Genomic DNA, 16,011 nt, shown 5'->3' on the forward strand with positions numbered 1-16,011 from the left:
GCGGGAGCGGAGCGCGGCGGCGGCGGCGGCCGAGCCGAGCCCAGCCGAGCCCAGCCGCGCCGCTCGCACACGAGCGGTGGCACCGTGTGCTTTCTTTTGGGGGCAGGGTGCTTGCTTCTTTCCTAGGGGGAAGCGGGAGGAAGGTGGCCGAGGGGGTCCGTCCCCTCCCGTGCGTGTGCGGAGAGCGGCCGGCGGCGGCGCCGGGGGTGCTCCGCGCCCTCGCCCTGCCCGCGGTGCAGTTACGATGCGCCCCGGACGCCGTGTGCTTGCAGCGCGGCGGCGCTGACATCGCTCACCATGGACAGCTTCGACTTAGCTCTCCTTCAGGAGTGGGACCTGGACTCTCTGTGGTGAGTGGTGCCTCTGCTTCCCCCAGGCGCGGGGAACAGGGGCTGCGGGGGATGTGCGGTAACTGGAGGGGGTGCGATAACTGGGCCATGTGCAATAATTTGGAGTGGGTGTGCACTTACCTGGAGAGGTGCAGTAAATTTGGGGTACAGCAATGGTGGGCGTGCAGTAAGGTGGGTGCATTTGCCCGAGGGTACAATAACTGGGGCAGCGGGTGCATTAGCAGAGGGTGCAGCCCAGAGAGGTGTCTCCTCTGCCACTTGCTCTCCCAGCATTGCTGGCTCGGCAGGGGCAGAGGGACGGGTGCCCCCCTCCCCTGACTGCCAGGGTGGATCCGGGAGGTGAGCGTGGTGTTTGGCTGGAGGGGTCACCTGTACTCGTCCCTCCGCCCCCCCGCGCTCACCCCCTTCCCCTCTAATAATACCTTGTGCCCACCCACCTCTGGTACCTCGAGTCGGACTCATCCCCCATCCTTCCTGCACGCCCCTTTCACCCCCCACCCCCACCTTCGCTCCGCAAGTCCCTCCCGGGCCGCCTTTATTGCGCCCCCCCCGTCGCATGCCCTTGACCTCCCCCTGCGCACCCCCGTCCCTGCCCGCCCCGGCGGCGGGTGCGGGGCTGCCAGGGAGGAGGGGAAACAATTTCTAGAAATGTCATTAGCGGCTGGAGGTGGGAAGCGCTGCCCTCCCCCCTGCACCACCCTCCCCAAGCTGCTGCCTCTGCCAAGTCCTGGAGTTTGCTGCGGGAGTCACGCTGCCCCCGGGCGGCCGCCGGGCCCCCGTCGGGTCCAGCTGGGCTCCGCGGCGTGGGGAGGAAGCGCTCCGCTCCCGCTAGAGCCCCCCGGTGTGCGGGGAAGCGCCCCGGGACCCGCGGGGCGATGTCGTGGTGGGACGCGAGCCCTGTGCGCGGATCCCGGTGTGCGGATCCCGATGTGCGGAGCCCCGGCGCCAAGGCCGTGCTGCCTTCCCCAGCGGGCCCGGGGTGCGCCGTGCGCGGGTGCGCTCCGCCGAGCAGCGGCGGCACTGCGCGCCCGCCCGCCCGCTCTGGAGCGCGGGGAGCTGGGGTTTCTTCTGCCGGGAACCAGATACCGGTGTGCATTTTGTTTTACACCCTGTTATGTGATCTATGGCTTCTGTCAGTAGGGTGCGCGTTCGACAGCGCCGGCTTATTTCCTCGGTGGCAGGTGTAGCAAAAGGAGCTGGACCAGCGAGTCCCGTTAGTTGAGCCGCTTCTCACAAAAGACCTCAGGATGATGAGAACAGCTTGCGCTGCATAATGTGGGTGCTTATAAATGCATACACTGATAACATCGAGCCCAATAAAACTTTTATACTGCTGTGGGAAACTTTAAAGAGCAGGTATAATACAAAATTAGTTATTACCCCATAAAAGTTTTTAATTATAGTGTTTCTGCCTGTGACACAAGTTAAGGTTATGTCCTCGTTTCAATTATAAATACCAATATTCAGTTTATATCCAAACCATAACATTTGTCTCTGGCCTGATTTTAAGTTTACAGTCCATATGCATGGTTTTTACAATTAAATTACATGGTTTTTTCTATTAAACGAGAATGGGAGAAATAATACTTTTGAATGCTTTTCCCTTTCTCCTTGAATGAAGACAAACTTTGGGCAAATTTTCTTTTTCACCAAAAGTGGGCTGTCCATTACTCTGTTCTCTGAGCCGGCTATTTGAATTTAAATGATTTGAAAAACTAACAACGTAACTCTGGGACATTAGGCATCTAGGCTGTGTCTGGCCATTGCTTCTTCTCAAACCTTTTTAGTACGCTTCTTGGCTGTTGTGGAGCCACTTTCAAATGACTGTGGTTGCCATAAGACTCCGGTATGGGTCCAAAAAGACATCAACTGTTTTCCAGCTAAATTACCTTCTTAAAAATATCTGTATTTGCGTTACTTGCAATCTTGTGGTTTCATAGCTCTTGTTACTTGTTTTCCTCTATAGTTGTTGCTGTTTAGAAGGTTTGTCGTCAGCAGGGCTCCAAGAATCACTTTAGAAGTCATTGCATAGAGGCAGGCCTGCATTCATTGCTAAACTTTCACCCCTTTGTAGGGGCTGAACCGTGCAAATACCCAGAGCAGTGCCTAGTGAGGGGAGCAAGGGGGTTGCTGTTGTGTTTCCGAGTCCTTTTTGGGGCACTAGGTTTTGCCACCAGCTTTAGCTTGGAGTATCAGATCATGGGCTGAACGTTTATCACAAAGCAGCTGTTTGACAAGTGGTTCAGAATAGTAAGTTTTGAAAAGTCATACGGACAGTAGTAAATAAAAGCTTACCTGGCTTAAGGAAAGCTTCCAAGGTCTGTTGTGAAGGTCGGCGGTGCCCTGGGGCCCTGGGTCATTCTCCCATTTGCTGGCAGGGTGGCTGTTGCATGCTGCCCTCCTGCCATCCTGCCTCCTCACCACAGGCAAGTTATGGACATTCTCAAGAAACCGGGTGTGAATTCCGTACTAAACTGACCAAAACAAAGCTTTTGAACACGGTGATGTTCAGCTATGAAGACTTACGAGAATGCCTTCAAAGTTGTCCAGTTGTTGCCAAAAAGGGAAATAAAATACACTACATGGATAGGAAGTACTTCATGGCAAAGAGCAACACTTAAAGAGACTTAATTTTCTCTGCAGCAAGAATGAATGTTGTCCTTTATTCTTTTGAATGTGGCCATAATGGCAATTTGCGCACTTAATTTATGACTAAAAATCCACTTTTTGAAGTATTTGGTGAACATTTTGCTTAGAAGTGCAGTAATTAAATATTAATGTGCTGTTCTAAAGTGGATTTTTTTGCTTGTTTGTTTGCTTGTTTTTTTGTTTTCTTTATTTATTTGAGATGTTCTTGGAAAATCAAAAGGTGTTTCCAAATGAACAAGGGCATGCTAATCAATTTTCATCAGTTGTTGATATTACACTATTAATGAATTTTCTTTCCAATTAATACATGTTGTGTCTTTTGCTTTACTGTAACACAGAAAATGTAATGATATATCATGTAGTGACTATAAGACAGTATTTAGCTAGTAAACTGTAATGGTGGAATATTGTAAGCTATTTTCTACTAAACAGTAGTTTTTCCAGATTGTATGGATGCCAATAACACTTCTGCTTTCCAGAAAACTACTATAATTCAAATAGTGAAAGCTGAGCACAAACTCAAAAGGAATTTTAAGAAAACATATCAATCTGTGGCATAAACAAAACTTGTGCCCATTTGGAAAGCTTTTTTTGGAACATTTTAGGGTGGGCAACCCAACTTAAGGTGTTGTTACTGCTGACCAACAGAGTTATCCTGAATACAGGCTACTGACAACTTCAAACCACAGCCCTGTCTCCTGTTTTTCTTTCTCCATGCATTTATTTGTGTGCTACATGTGTAGTTTTACTTGTCCAGTCTCAAGGATGTGGATTCTCCAGTGTGTTACAGGTTTGCATTTGTTTACACTGGACAAAAAGAGATGGAAAATCTCAGATGGAGGTGTTTTATATGCCTGCTGTATATCAGTAAACATCTTATACATGATGGAAAGCAGCAGATGAACAGACCAAAGGACCTAATCACAGTGCCCAGACTAGTTCTGCATTACAGGCATTTCTTCTATTATTTGCTTTATTTGACAAATCAAGATCAAAATTCAGCCAGGTCCTTAACTCCATGCTTAGTTTTAGGCACAGCAATAGTGAAGACCAATCTGTAAAGGCTCTCCTCAAGTACTGATGTCAGATACATGCGTAGGCAGAGTTGTTCCCCATTCATTAAAAGCAATTAGCAGATTTATTAAAGCACTTACTGTGTTGTACCAAACAAGAAAATAATTTTGAATGTAAGATGTTTGTTAGCCACAAACAAAACAGTGTTTGTTTAGGTACAAGAAGCCAAGTATGTAATTGGTTTATTTGGTAGTTACCTGATACTTCTGTGCGTTTTGAGTTAACATTAGTTTTGTAGGGGTTGGATAGTCCTGTAAAAAATGTATAACTGTATAGCTTCCAAGCTAAGATCAATATCAAATGCCACAGTATAAGATGGCCCAGTGTGTTTTACAGACCTTGTACTGAATTATTAGTTCATTTGCTATCTTTGGGTCTGTTCCTGCTCCATTCGAAGTCAATGAGAGTTTTGTTTGGAAGTTGCTATTAACAAAAAGTGGTCAGACATCCAACAGTCTTATAAATGAACCTTTTGTAACTTCTTGATTCCAGGTTGCCTGGCTTTTAGTCTCTACATTTTATATTTGCATAAGGCAAGGTTTTTTTTTCTTATGTTGCATGGTGTTTACTGGAGACAGTTTTAGAAAGCTGATTCTACACATACTTCTTCAGTCAAAGCAGAAGATCACAGTGTTTATTTTCAGATAACAGTAAACAGCTATTTTGGGGTGAGAGGGGTCACTGTCTCAGTGTGGTAACAGGCTGCTGGACCAGCTTGACCTTTTAACAGAAAATGCTCAGCAATAATACCTCCCTCTTAAAAAAAAAAAAAAAAAAGAAAGTTAGTGTTCACTTTTATCTCACATCTCCGTTATGACTCCACTCCAGCATGTGTCTTGGACTTCGCTCCTTATCTTTTTCTTTTTACCTCTTTCCCCTTTTCAACCAATAATGCTTGAAATAATCTTTGTCTCTTTATTTCTCTCTGTGTGGTGTTTCCTGTTCTCCCTTCCTCCCAGTGTCAACTCACAGTTACCACCTGTCCCTCACTGAGATCCCATCTAAAAATTTTCTCTTTCTGTGATGATTATAAGTTGTGAGCAAACAATAGGCAAGTAATAACTATAGATTGTTCCCTTCTCCTGCTTTCACAGCATGTTCTCTCTTCTTGATGCCTGTTTTTTAGGCTGGAAGCCCTTTGGGTCAGGAACTGCTTTTATTGTTTGAGCTTTTTTTTTCCTACAGCACTGAACAAATTGTATGCACTAAAACATTATAAATAATAAGAAGAGCAAGCTTTTCATGGTCAAAATACTTTATAAACATCAGCTGAATAATAATATTTTACAAACATGTCTGCTGTGCCGTGTGAATGCTCATTTGCTGGATACCACATCCTCCTCATTTGAGTCTCCACTGAGTCCAGAGGCTTTGCCAATTTACATCAGATGAGGATCTGGACTATTATCTGTAATTCACAGTACTTAGTACTTTTAACTTTTTAAGCTCGTGATTTGTTTTTGTCTAATAAATAAAATTCTGTTACACCAGTAGGACAATGGATGTACTTTCATCTGTCTCCCTGAGGGCTGTTTGAGTACCCATGCCCAATTGTGTGATGCAAGAGATGAACAGCCCTTTAGGCTTTCATTCTGACACTCAGACGTGTAGATTTGTCCTCATCTGGGGATGTATCCATCAGAAGTTGAGGCAAAACCCTTACTCTGGGTTATTGGAGAAGGGTTCAGAAGAGGGCATGAGATACATGCAGCATTTCCCATTCTTTGTGAATATTTTGAGGAAAATACCAGGTTTCTTAAAACTCGTGGACGAGAAATACAGGCCATTAAAAAGCAGTATTCCAAAAAACACTGGCTGTGGAAACATCTTGTCATCCATATATTAGCAATAATTTCATACTCAACTCCGTGACACTGTCATTAAAGGAAGCAGCTGTTTAATTACAGGGGTTTCTAACTTCATAAAACAAAATAATCCATTTGCTTCATATTTGTGATTAGGAAATGACAAAGCATGAATAAAAAGATACCTTACAGCCAGGTTATTACTTTTTTTAATAGTAGGAGTAATAGAGTAAAAGCTGTAGAAATGAAGTTGGCATCACATAGAGGTAGAAATCAGAGAGGTTAAGTTCTGTGTGATACATTGTCCCATCTGGCAGACTGATCAGGTTGTAAGTGTGAAGTGACCCTGTCAAAAAATGAGATTTCAAAGGGATGGCATTTTATAGGTGTCCTGGGAAAACTTACTATTCAGTATAAACAGAACAAGACGATTGGAGATAAAAGCATTAGATCGTCAACCCAGGACATTAGGAAACCCATGGAAACTTTCTTTGTATATGGTTGGTTGGCTGTAAGGCTAATTCCTGGGTGAAACCACAAGGTCTTAGGGAAGAACTGGAAGTAGGAAACGGGAAAGCTGTAATCAAAACTTCCTTGGTTTCGAACAGAACTAGCTCTTAATAAACCCTGCTCTGCTGGGGAGTGGGAATTCCCATTTTGGTGCTGCTGCTGGGGATTGGATTCTGACTGCTCCCAGGGAGCCGCTGGTCCCTGCTCTGGCCAAATCCATTGGATTCACATAATTACCAGTAGGGCTACTCTTCTGTCTCCTAAAAATCAGTATTAAGACATTGGTTATACTTGTTGGTTCTGTCTAAGGCCCCAGGAGAGCAAATAATGGATACTTATAGCTGAATACTCAGGTAATTCTCTACATAATTTCTGAATACTTTGTGGGTAACTACAAATTTATACTTAGGAGAAAGAGTGAATGAACTGTAGTGACAGCTAAATGAACATAATGACAATTATTAATATTCTGTGCTAAATGTTTTCAAAGGTAAAAATGCATAACTTGTGTTCCTCTCTTACAACTTGGTAGCTCAACTTTCCTCATACCTTAAGCAAACAAGAAGTAGTGTTAGTGACTTAGGAGGACTGCATTTTATCCTCTTAGGAAGATTTAAACCTGAATGCATGTACCAAGGACCTGGATACAAATGTATCTTGGGAAATATGACAGTAGGAATGCAATTTAAACTTAGCCTCGGAGACCCTTTATGTATTTCTTAAAAAATAAATTAGTTCCAATGCAGCAGTGGTGGTCTCAGCAGGCAGGAAGCACTTAAAATTATGCTGAAGGGACCAGAAATCTTTGCTAAGAAGCTTTTTGTTGCTATGTTTTGTTTCTCAATAAGGATGATCCACAACTGTAAGTACTTAAAACTAAAAACAAGAGGGTTGTATCTGACAAAGCTGCACAACTTCTTAATGTAACCCAGTCTTTCTGTGTGGTTGTTTGCACATGTTTTGAAGCAGAGAAAGAGTCCTTTGTGGCTCAGCCTGGTTTGACTACATGGCAGGAGTGCACAAATAGAGGATGAAGGTGGTGTCTTCTTACACTGAGTATGTTTTGATTGCTTTGAGCTGTGATCACTTCTTTCTGCACATATCACTTTTGGAATATGTTAGGGAGAAACTCATGGCTTCCCTGGCTCATGCATTGCCATGATGGTGCAGTCTAGATGCCAGGTATTATGATGACCTGTGGTGGTAAGAAAAATGCAAATATGACAGGTGGATCAGAAGGAAGAAGGTTTGGTGAAGTATGCATTTGCAGAGTTCAGATTCAAAAACCATCCCAGCAGCGGTCTCTCCAACCATGCATCTCCCTGTTTCTATCCTTGCCTTCTTTGTTTTGGTCACTGTGAAGGTTTTGGGGAGCCTGTTCTCATGCATTGATGTTAGCAAGTGTCCTAAACCTCCTCTGGGGGGATGTTAGCTTTTGTTCTGCTGATGCTAAATGGTGTCTACATCCTAGTGATGCACCAAGAGAAAATTGATTCCTTCTGTCATTGACCACTTGTGATTGACCAGAAGGGTTCATCTCTCAGGTCTGTCAATTTTCAGAGTGATGTAACTTTAATCTTTTTGTGCTCCTTGGCTTTAGAACAGCAAGTTCAGTAGATGGTCGTGCCTTAGCCTAGAAAAAATTAACAGACTGAGTTGACAGAGACTCTGGAGAAGATAATTACGTTGATATGCATCCAATAGAAGGCACTTTTTAATATTTTTTGTTTCTGACATAGGGAGGGAACTTGTCATGTCATCAACTGTTTTTAAAGGACAAAGTAACAATAAAAGCTAAGCATGCATTTCTTCATTTGTGTTTGGCAAAGAGAATGTAACATTTTCTCCAGGATGATGACCTTGAATTAACTAAATGTCACCAGTTTAAAGAGTAAATTAATGCCACAATGTGCTTTATTTGTGGTTAGGCCTGAAGACTGTCAGGAATTTCTTAATACAAAAGGTGTTTGTGTGCTAGCCCATTTACCAAGGCTCCCCACAAGAAAACCACCATGATCCTGACTGATCTGAATTTGTGTCACCACATGGCCTTGCATGTTTGTGTACATCAGCGTGTTTGCAGCTTGTGGAGCTCAGCCTTTCAAAGTGTATCACAGAATCACAGAACGGCTTGTGATGGGAGGGACCTTAGAGATCGCGTAGTGCCAACCCCGCTGTCCTGGACAGGGACACTTTCCACTAGAGCAGGTTGCTCAGAGCCCCATCCAGCCTGGCCTTGAACATTTCCAGGACAGGGCATCCGTAGCTTCTCTGGGCAGCCTGTTTCAGTGTCTCAGCAGTGTCTTTAACCTCACGGTAAAGAATTTCTTCCTAATATCTAATCCAAACCCACCGTCTTTCAGTTTGAAGCTGTTCCTGCTTGTCCTATCACTACATGCCTTCGTAATAAGACTCTCTCCAGCTTTCTTGTCAGCCTGCTTTAGGTCCTGGAAGGTGCTGAAAAGTCTTACCCAAGACTTCTCGTTTCCTTTTTCTAAGCAGTGAATTCCATTCAGAACCCAGTCACTCTCTAATGTAAAAGGGTCAAGAATTACAGCTGGGTTTGGGTCTGGTTTTTGATAACTGCCAGTGTCTATGAAAGTCTGTTCCAAACCCATAGCACTGGTAGCAGAAATGTATATATTACCAGTATCTGTGGTAATGTGTACCTGTTAATGTATCCCTGGCCATTTAGTACTGATGATTCTGCAACATCTGAGGTGAAATGGTGTTGAGATAACCCCAACAAAGGAAAGTGCAGATAAATGCTTTTACTGCTGGAGCTGAACCAGCTTTAGTAGATCCAAGGAAGCTTTCTCTTTATGGCACTCTTCAAGGCTTCACACTTCACAAGACCTTGCCAACTTGGGTGCGTGGCTGCGTGTACATGATTACATAGCAAGTGGTATAAATGCAACCCCTTTTTTTTTTTGTTGTTGTTGTTCCTAGAAGTATATAAGTAGCAGTATCTTGAACTGATTACAACTGATGTAAAGCACATTTAAGGAAACCCATTAGCAAAGAATTAAAACTAGAGCAGATTAGCTATTCGTTAAAGGCCTTGACTGTAGATCTTTTGATGCCTTGGTAGCTTTTCGAGCACTCATTGCTCATCTGTCTTTATTCAATGACTTAGAAGCTTCTTTCAAGTCACAGTGTGGTTTTAATGTGAAAAATTTGCTGTTTTCTGCTGAAAAAATTGTTACCTGGAAAGGTGAATTCTGTGGAGTTCTGTCCTGTTTTTGTTGTTGAGATTTAAAGCATTTTGCTGCTCAATGTGTCTGTATAATAGAATGAGCAATCCCAAATATGCTTCCTAGGAGTTATTAATTATTTACTTTCTTGAAATACAGATCATAGGCAATTTTACATGACTTCCCTTCCTACAGACTTTTTTGACTCTCTTGTTATTTTTGTATGCTTTGCAAATGCCTATAAATTAATTTTCACTGAAAGGGGAAATAAGTAATTTAGATGATTGCAGCTGTTTCATAATTAATTAATTTCAATTTAAAATAATCAAGTAGTGCCCATCTATTGTTCTGTGTGCTTTTCTGAGGCATTAAGATTCACAATGTCAAAATAAGTTCCAGATGGAAGTGCATATTTTATAATCTGAGAAAAAAAAATCTGTTTTTGTCAAAAACCTGAAGAGTCCTGCCCTGATCTAAACAGAAAGTATTATGCTTATGCACATTTTCCAGGTTTTGAGCCATTGCATTAGGAATTACTTCAAAGTCCCACTTTGAAAAGTTTTATGGGGTAATAACTTACAAACAGAACTATAGAGTAAGAGGAATAGTATGTATGACTATGGATGAAGATGTATGTCTATATATTAATTTGTTTCCTAAAATACTCCTGGCATCTGTTAAAATGTAACAAGTAACAAGGCTTAGCACTTTTCCCCCTTTTTGGCACTCTTCTGTGATAAAGAGAAATATTTGCAATGATAAATAATCTCTTTGCTAATAATCAATAAATAACACATTCTCCTGATTAAAAATTCATGGTAAAATGAAATAAAAAAATAAGAGCAGAAGGAAAAATAGCTGAAATGGTGCGCTGACAAAGTCAGTATGTTTTTATACTTTAATATATGCTAGGGTTAATGGAAGAACTTTTAATGTGGCAGTTTGCAATGGGAATAAAAAAATCTTTTTTGAACATGAAAGACTCTTATGTAAGAGGTTTACATTATGTAAATGTTAGTGTTATTGGCAATAGCCCATTATAAAGGAGAACTTCGTATTCAGAAAAGCATTTGCAAATAATGGGATAGATGCAGCAATCTCTCGTCCTCACTTGGACAACTTTCTCTTGGAAGTCAATGGAAGTTTTGCCTGAATAAGGTGGAAGAAATTAGCCCATTCATTATTATCTGAATTACATCAAGAGCTGACTGCTAAACAATAAAATCATGATTCATAACGTAACGGCTTCACTTAATTCTTTTGTAGTCTTAATATATCTCATTATATGGTACTTCTGTTCTTTCCTCTCTGTGCAGTATTCAAATTAATAACAACCACCTTTACATAACTGATGGTTCGACATGTTTTGCTGCCTTAGCAAGATCAAAGGATTTTATATACCCTTTTTGGGTAGATATCAAGAATAGGGTGATCAATCTCTTCAGTAACCATTAAGCACATTGTAAATATCTCAAGGTACCCAATTAGACACAAGTGGTTTGCCAGATGCTGAGAGCATCACCAGTTGTCAGGAGATCCCCAAATCTGTGGGACAGTCCAGAATTTATTAGGGATTAGTGGTGGTTCGAGTTGTCACTCCACTGATTTGTGGCCATTCAGCTGTGCCCTGCCATAAGCAGCCTGCATGATATGTGGAGATGAGGTTCAGGTGACAGATATTTTGTCTTGACCCCCAGGCACCTTTGGGTGGGATGGAGGCAGGGGTGGATGGACACTGGTGTTTCAGTTCCTCTTTTGTGACCAGAGAGGAATGTGAGTTATAGTAAGTGAAATAGCAAAATTAGAAGGGCGTAAGAGAAGCAGACTGAAGAGAACAGCCCAAGAAAAGGGACCCCCAAAAGGCTTTATTACGAAGCTGGAGTTAACCCATTAACCCCTCTCCAGGAAGCCATCTGCAGCCTTCAGGGTTTAAGAATTCGTTTTATCTAGAGATGTAATTGACACAAGATGTGTAACAGCTGCAAGATGTCAGGTTTGTCAAAGTAACTAGAAAAATTAGTTCTGCGACACACACAGAGCAAAGTAATGTATAGCTAAAAAAAGAAAAGGAATAAATTATCATAAGGGTTAAAAAGAGGAAGAAAAATAGTTGAATAATGAAAGTTGCAGTTAATTCTGGAGCATTGATGATTTGAAATTATACTACCACTAAAGTTTCCGAGAAGAGTCAACATCCTATTTACCCCAATAGAAATAATAGAGAAACTCCTCATGTTCCCATTATAGCCATACTTCACTGAGGGGCTGGAACACTCAGTGCTCTGCTCTGGCTCTGGAGTAGGGTGGCTGCTGTGTTATTTTACCCTTCTGCCTGTTGCTGTTGTTGTTCAGCATTGCCACTGCACTTCGCGTCTGCACAGGGACCCAGATTTGCTGTAATAAGAGCTGTTGAGACTTGGGACAAAAAGCCAGTCACAGTACCAAAAACTTTGTAGACAAAGTGAAAACGGGAGGAAAATTATGGATAAAAGGCAAAACTGGTCAGAAAGAAGAGACTGGAGTATTTTAATAATCTGAATAAACAGCACTTGCAGCAAACCACCAACCTGACAGTGCTGCCAAATCCATGAGTGTGACCATGATGGGAAAACTGAGAACTTTCTTTTTAAGAACCTCAAAAGGAACAATGAAATGATTTTGGGCATGTTTATGAGGACTCCTCCCAAGTATGAGTGACAGCACAAGAATAACCTGAGGGGAATTAGTTGGAAACTTGGAGAGCCTTAATGGGTCAAGAGAAGACTAGAAAGCCTTATTGTAATAACTTTTGGTAATGACTTTTCATAACGATGGCGACAGGCCACAAAGGACCTTCATGGTGAGGAAAGTGGGAACCAGTGAAGAGCTGTGAAGAAAAGAGTCTCCTAGTCAAAGCACCCTGCCTGGGAAATGCTGTTGGCTGTGGCATCTCAGCTGGAGCTGGCTCTCATCTGAAATCCAATTGTGCAAACTAAGGCATTTATAGCAGCAGAAAAATGCCCTTGTCCAAAGAAGTCAGTGGATGGGTCTCAGTAACACATTATTGTGTAGAGCTCCCATAATCCCAGTGTGTTTAAGTTCTGATACTGAAATGCTGATAACTATTGGGTGTTCTGTAAGGCACTTCAGCACCTCATCAGACCACATGTGGCACCAATGGAAACTAATTAAATATACCTATTACAGTACCACTATGGAGTACTACCACAATACTGCTGCTTTGGATCAGACTGAGTCTTGGAACATTGACCTGGATGCCAGTCAGATATACCTGATTCCCACTTTCTGGAATTACTTGGAAATGTACCTCTTATTGAAAGCCTTAAAGAAAATGGAATTCTGATTTTTTAAAAAATACGTAGCTCAAGTGTTTTCCTTTGCTCAGCTCGCATTCACATGCCAAAACAACTAATAAAATTTCAGACTTGCTTATATTGTAATTTGGTTGGCGGAACAAAAGTCATCTATTAAAGCTGAAGTCATCATAACTCATTAGGTGCTAATGTATCTGCTGTGCGGTAGAGAAGCAGGCCAGCTCTGTTGAAACGCTGCTAGTTTGCCCTCATCCGCTCACAGTTGTCCCTGGAGGATTGGGAAGTATAAACAAGTTTTCTAGCAATACACATGCAGAGTATGCTGAAGTAGCTGCATTTACTTCATCCCAGAAGTCTGTCTCTGTCTGCAGACAAGCATGGAACCAAAGCGAATGCAGAAGTTTGGGAATGGTTCCTGTGTTTCCTCCTAGAAGTCTCAGGAGAATAGGTGATTGTGTGTGCTCACAGATGTCCTGGGTACGTGCAGTAAATCCAGCATTTTCTGAACATGCTGCTGGCCTTGCTGCACCTGGTAATAAACCCTGGCAATAAATCAGGTGATCTGCACATGCATAATAAATCCGATGCACCTGAATGCAGGCATACAGGATGGACATGCTGTGCACAAACTGGCTGTTTTCCAGGTCTTCTGGATGTCAGGTTTCCACTGTGACTGGCTTGCCTGGGAGTTCTGGCAAAACTGCTGACATTCTCTTTTTATTTCAGTGTTTCCAGGGCACGTCCAGGGGGAGGGGGACATATGGGGGTTGCTAAAGCTTGATCATTTTTCAGTGTGCCTGTACTCATTCAAGCCATGATACAAGCCTGAAAATATAAACTACCCCATACCTGTAAAGGTATTCTTTCTGTCAACTTAAGCATTTTTTGAAAATAATACTCCAATTTCTTACAAGTTCAATTCTGTTCTCCAATTTCTTTACATTAAGATTTTGTGTGTATCAGGTGAATGTTCTTACAGCTTCAAGGCATCTAGCATCCTGAGTACCCTCTCAGTATCCATCAAAAATATTTATTTTTGTAGGAGAACTTTAGTTTAAGAGCTGTCAGTATGTGAGGACCTTCCTGAGGGTCATGGAGGTCATAGCATCCCAAGCAGGGAGAGGTTGGAACCTGTAGTCATACACTATGATCGTGTGTTGTTCTGCCACCTCAGAGGATGTTCAAAAGAGGTCAGCTTCAAGCCACAGATGGGTCATGGGTTGCTCCCTGCCCTGTAGGCCAACTGACTTGGCACAAAATACATTCACATGCTGGAAAATCATAGAGTTATAGAATCCTAGAGTGGTTTGGGTCAGAAGTGACTTCAAGGATCATCTAGTTCCAACCTCCCTGCCAGGGCAGGGATGCCATTCACAAGACCAGGTTGCTCAGGCCCCCATCCAACCCGGCCTTGAATGCTTGCAGGGACAGAGCATCCACAGCTTCTCTGGGCAACCTGTTCCAGTGCTTCACTACCGTCTGCCTAAAGGATTTCTTCCTAGCATCTAATTTAAACCCACCTTCTTTCAGTTTAAAACCATTGTCCCTTGTCCTGTCAGTATCTGCCCGTTTGAAAAGTCCCACTCCCTCCTTTTTATAAGCCCCCTTTAGGTACTAGAAGGCTTGGTGAGATCTCCCTGGAGCCTTCTCTTCTCCATGGTACACAGCTCCAGCTCTCTCAACTTGTCTTCTTAGGAAAGGATCTCTGATCATCTCTGTGGCCCTCCTTCAGGCCTTCTCTAAGAGGTTCATGTCTTGTGTGGAGGACTCCAGAGCTGCATGCAGTGTTCTGAGTGGGGTCTCATGACAGCAGAGTAGAGGTGGAGGATTGCCTGCCCTGACCTGCTGGCTACTCATCTTTTGATGCAGCTGAGGATGTCATTGGCCTTCTGGGCTGTGAATGCCCCTGTCTCATGTCCAGCTTTTCATCCCCCATAACCCCCAAGTCCTCTGCAGGGCTGCTCTCAATGACTTTTTCTCCCCATCCACTCATATCTGGGATATGATGCCCTAACCCAGGTGCAGCATCTTGCCCTTGGATTTGTTGAACATCATGAGGTTCTAGTGTGTCCACTTCTCAAGCTTTTCCAGGTCTCTCTACATGGCATCCTGTCCTTCTGCTGTGTCACCTGCGCCGCTCAGCTTTGTGCCATCTGCAAACCTGCTGCGGTGCACTCGATTCCACTGACGATGTGTCAGTGGAAGACACTGAAGAGCACCAGTCCCAAGGCAGGGCCCTGGGGGACACCACTCATCACCCACCTCCCCCTGGACATAGAGACATGGACCACAACTCTCTGTCTGCGTCCATCCAGCCAATTCCTTATCCACTGAAGAGTCCATCCATCAAATCCGTGGCTCTTCAATATGAAGATAAGGCTGTTATGTGGGACCATATCAAAGATTATACAGAAATCTAGATAGATTAAATCTGTCATCTTCCCGTGTCAGCCATTGCCAGAACTCCCTCATAGAAGGCCATCAGACTGGACAGGCATGATTTGCCCTTCGTAAATAGGAGCAACTTTTTTTTTTTTTTTTTTTGCATTAGTAAGGTAAAAAAGAGGTAGCCACATGCAACTTATTTATTGAAAATGCTTCCTTACCACTTGGTTATTGGAAACCCCAAGTGTGTACACTAGGGTCTGATTTTATTTTGGTCTGAGTGGTAGAGGTAATGATCCCCATTGAGAAATGGCAGCAGAGAATTGTAACAGTGACCAGATTGGTACTTCCTTTATCCCCACTTCTGCATTCATTTGGGATATGAGGGAAAGGACCTCAGTGCTATGAGAGTAGGTGACTGATTTTGTAAAAATAAAAGCATCTTCTTTATCTATTTCTCTAGTAAATGAGCCTTCTTTAACATCATGACATGGGCTGCATAGAAATGAAGCAGGGGACTTTACTGGACTGTATGTCACTGCACTTGTGTTTAAATAAGGAGTATATTCAGGGCAAAGATGCTGACTTGATTTCAATAAACGAGAAGGTGTGTAAAATACTGCTAGACCCTATTGAGTTACAGTGTTGCATCTCCTTTGGACTTTCTCATGGTGGTTTTCTGTGCCAGTTTAGGACACTGCCTTTAAGCTGATTAGAAATTCTGAGCGAA

The 16,011-nt window shown here is 42.9% G+C and overlaps 1 protein-coding gene across 1 annotated transcript in view; it reads left to right on the forward strand.

The window, feature by feature from the left end:
* The first annotated feature begins 224 nt into the window (after positions 1–224).
* AFF3 (AF4/FMR2 family member 3) overlaps positions 225–16,011 on the forward strand; it is a 312,945-nt gene continuing 297,158 nt past the window's right edge. The window contains exon 1 of the mRNA XM_041418130.1: positions 225–350. Coding sequence (XP_041274064.1) covers positions 298–350 — 53 coding nt within the window. The 5' untranslated portion in view covers positions 225–297. The remainder of the gene's footprint in view (positions 351–16,011) is intronic.

This window comes from Onychostruthus taczanowskii, unplaced genomic scaffold (assembly GCF_017590055.1).
Source record: "Onychostruthus taczanowskii isolate IOZ18803 unplaced genomic scaffold, ASM1759005v1 scaffold58, whole genome shotgun sequence".
Taxonomy (NCBI): Eukaryota; Metazoa; Chordata; class Aves; order Passeriformes; family Passeridae; genus Onychostruthus; species Onychostruthus taczanowskii.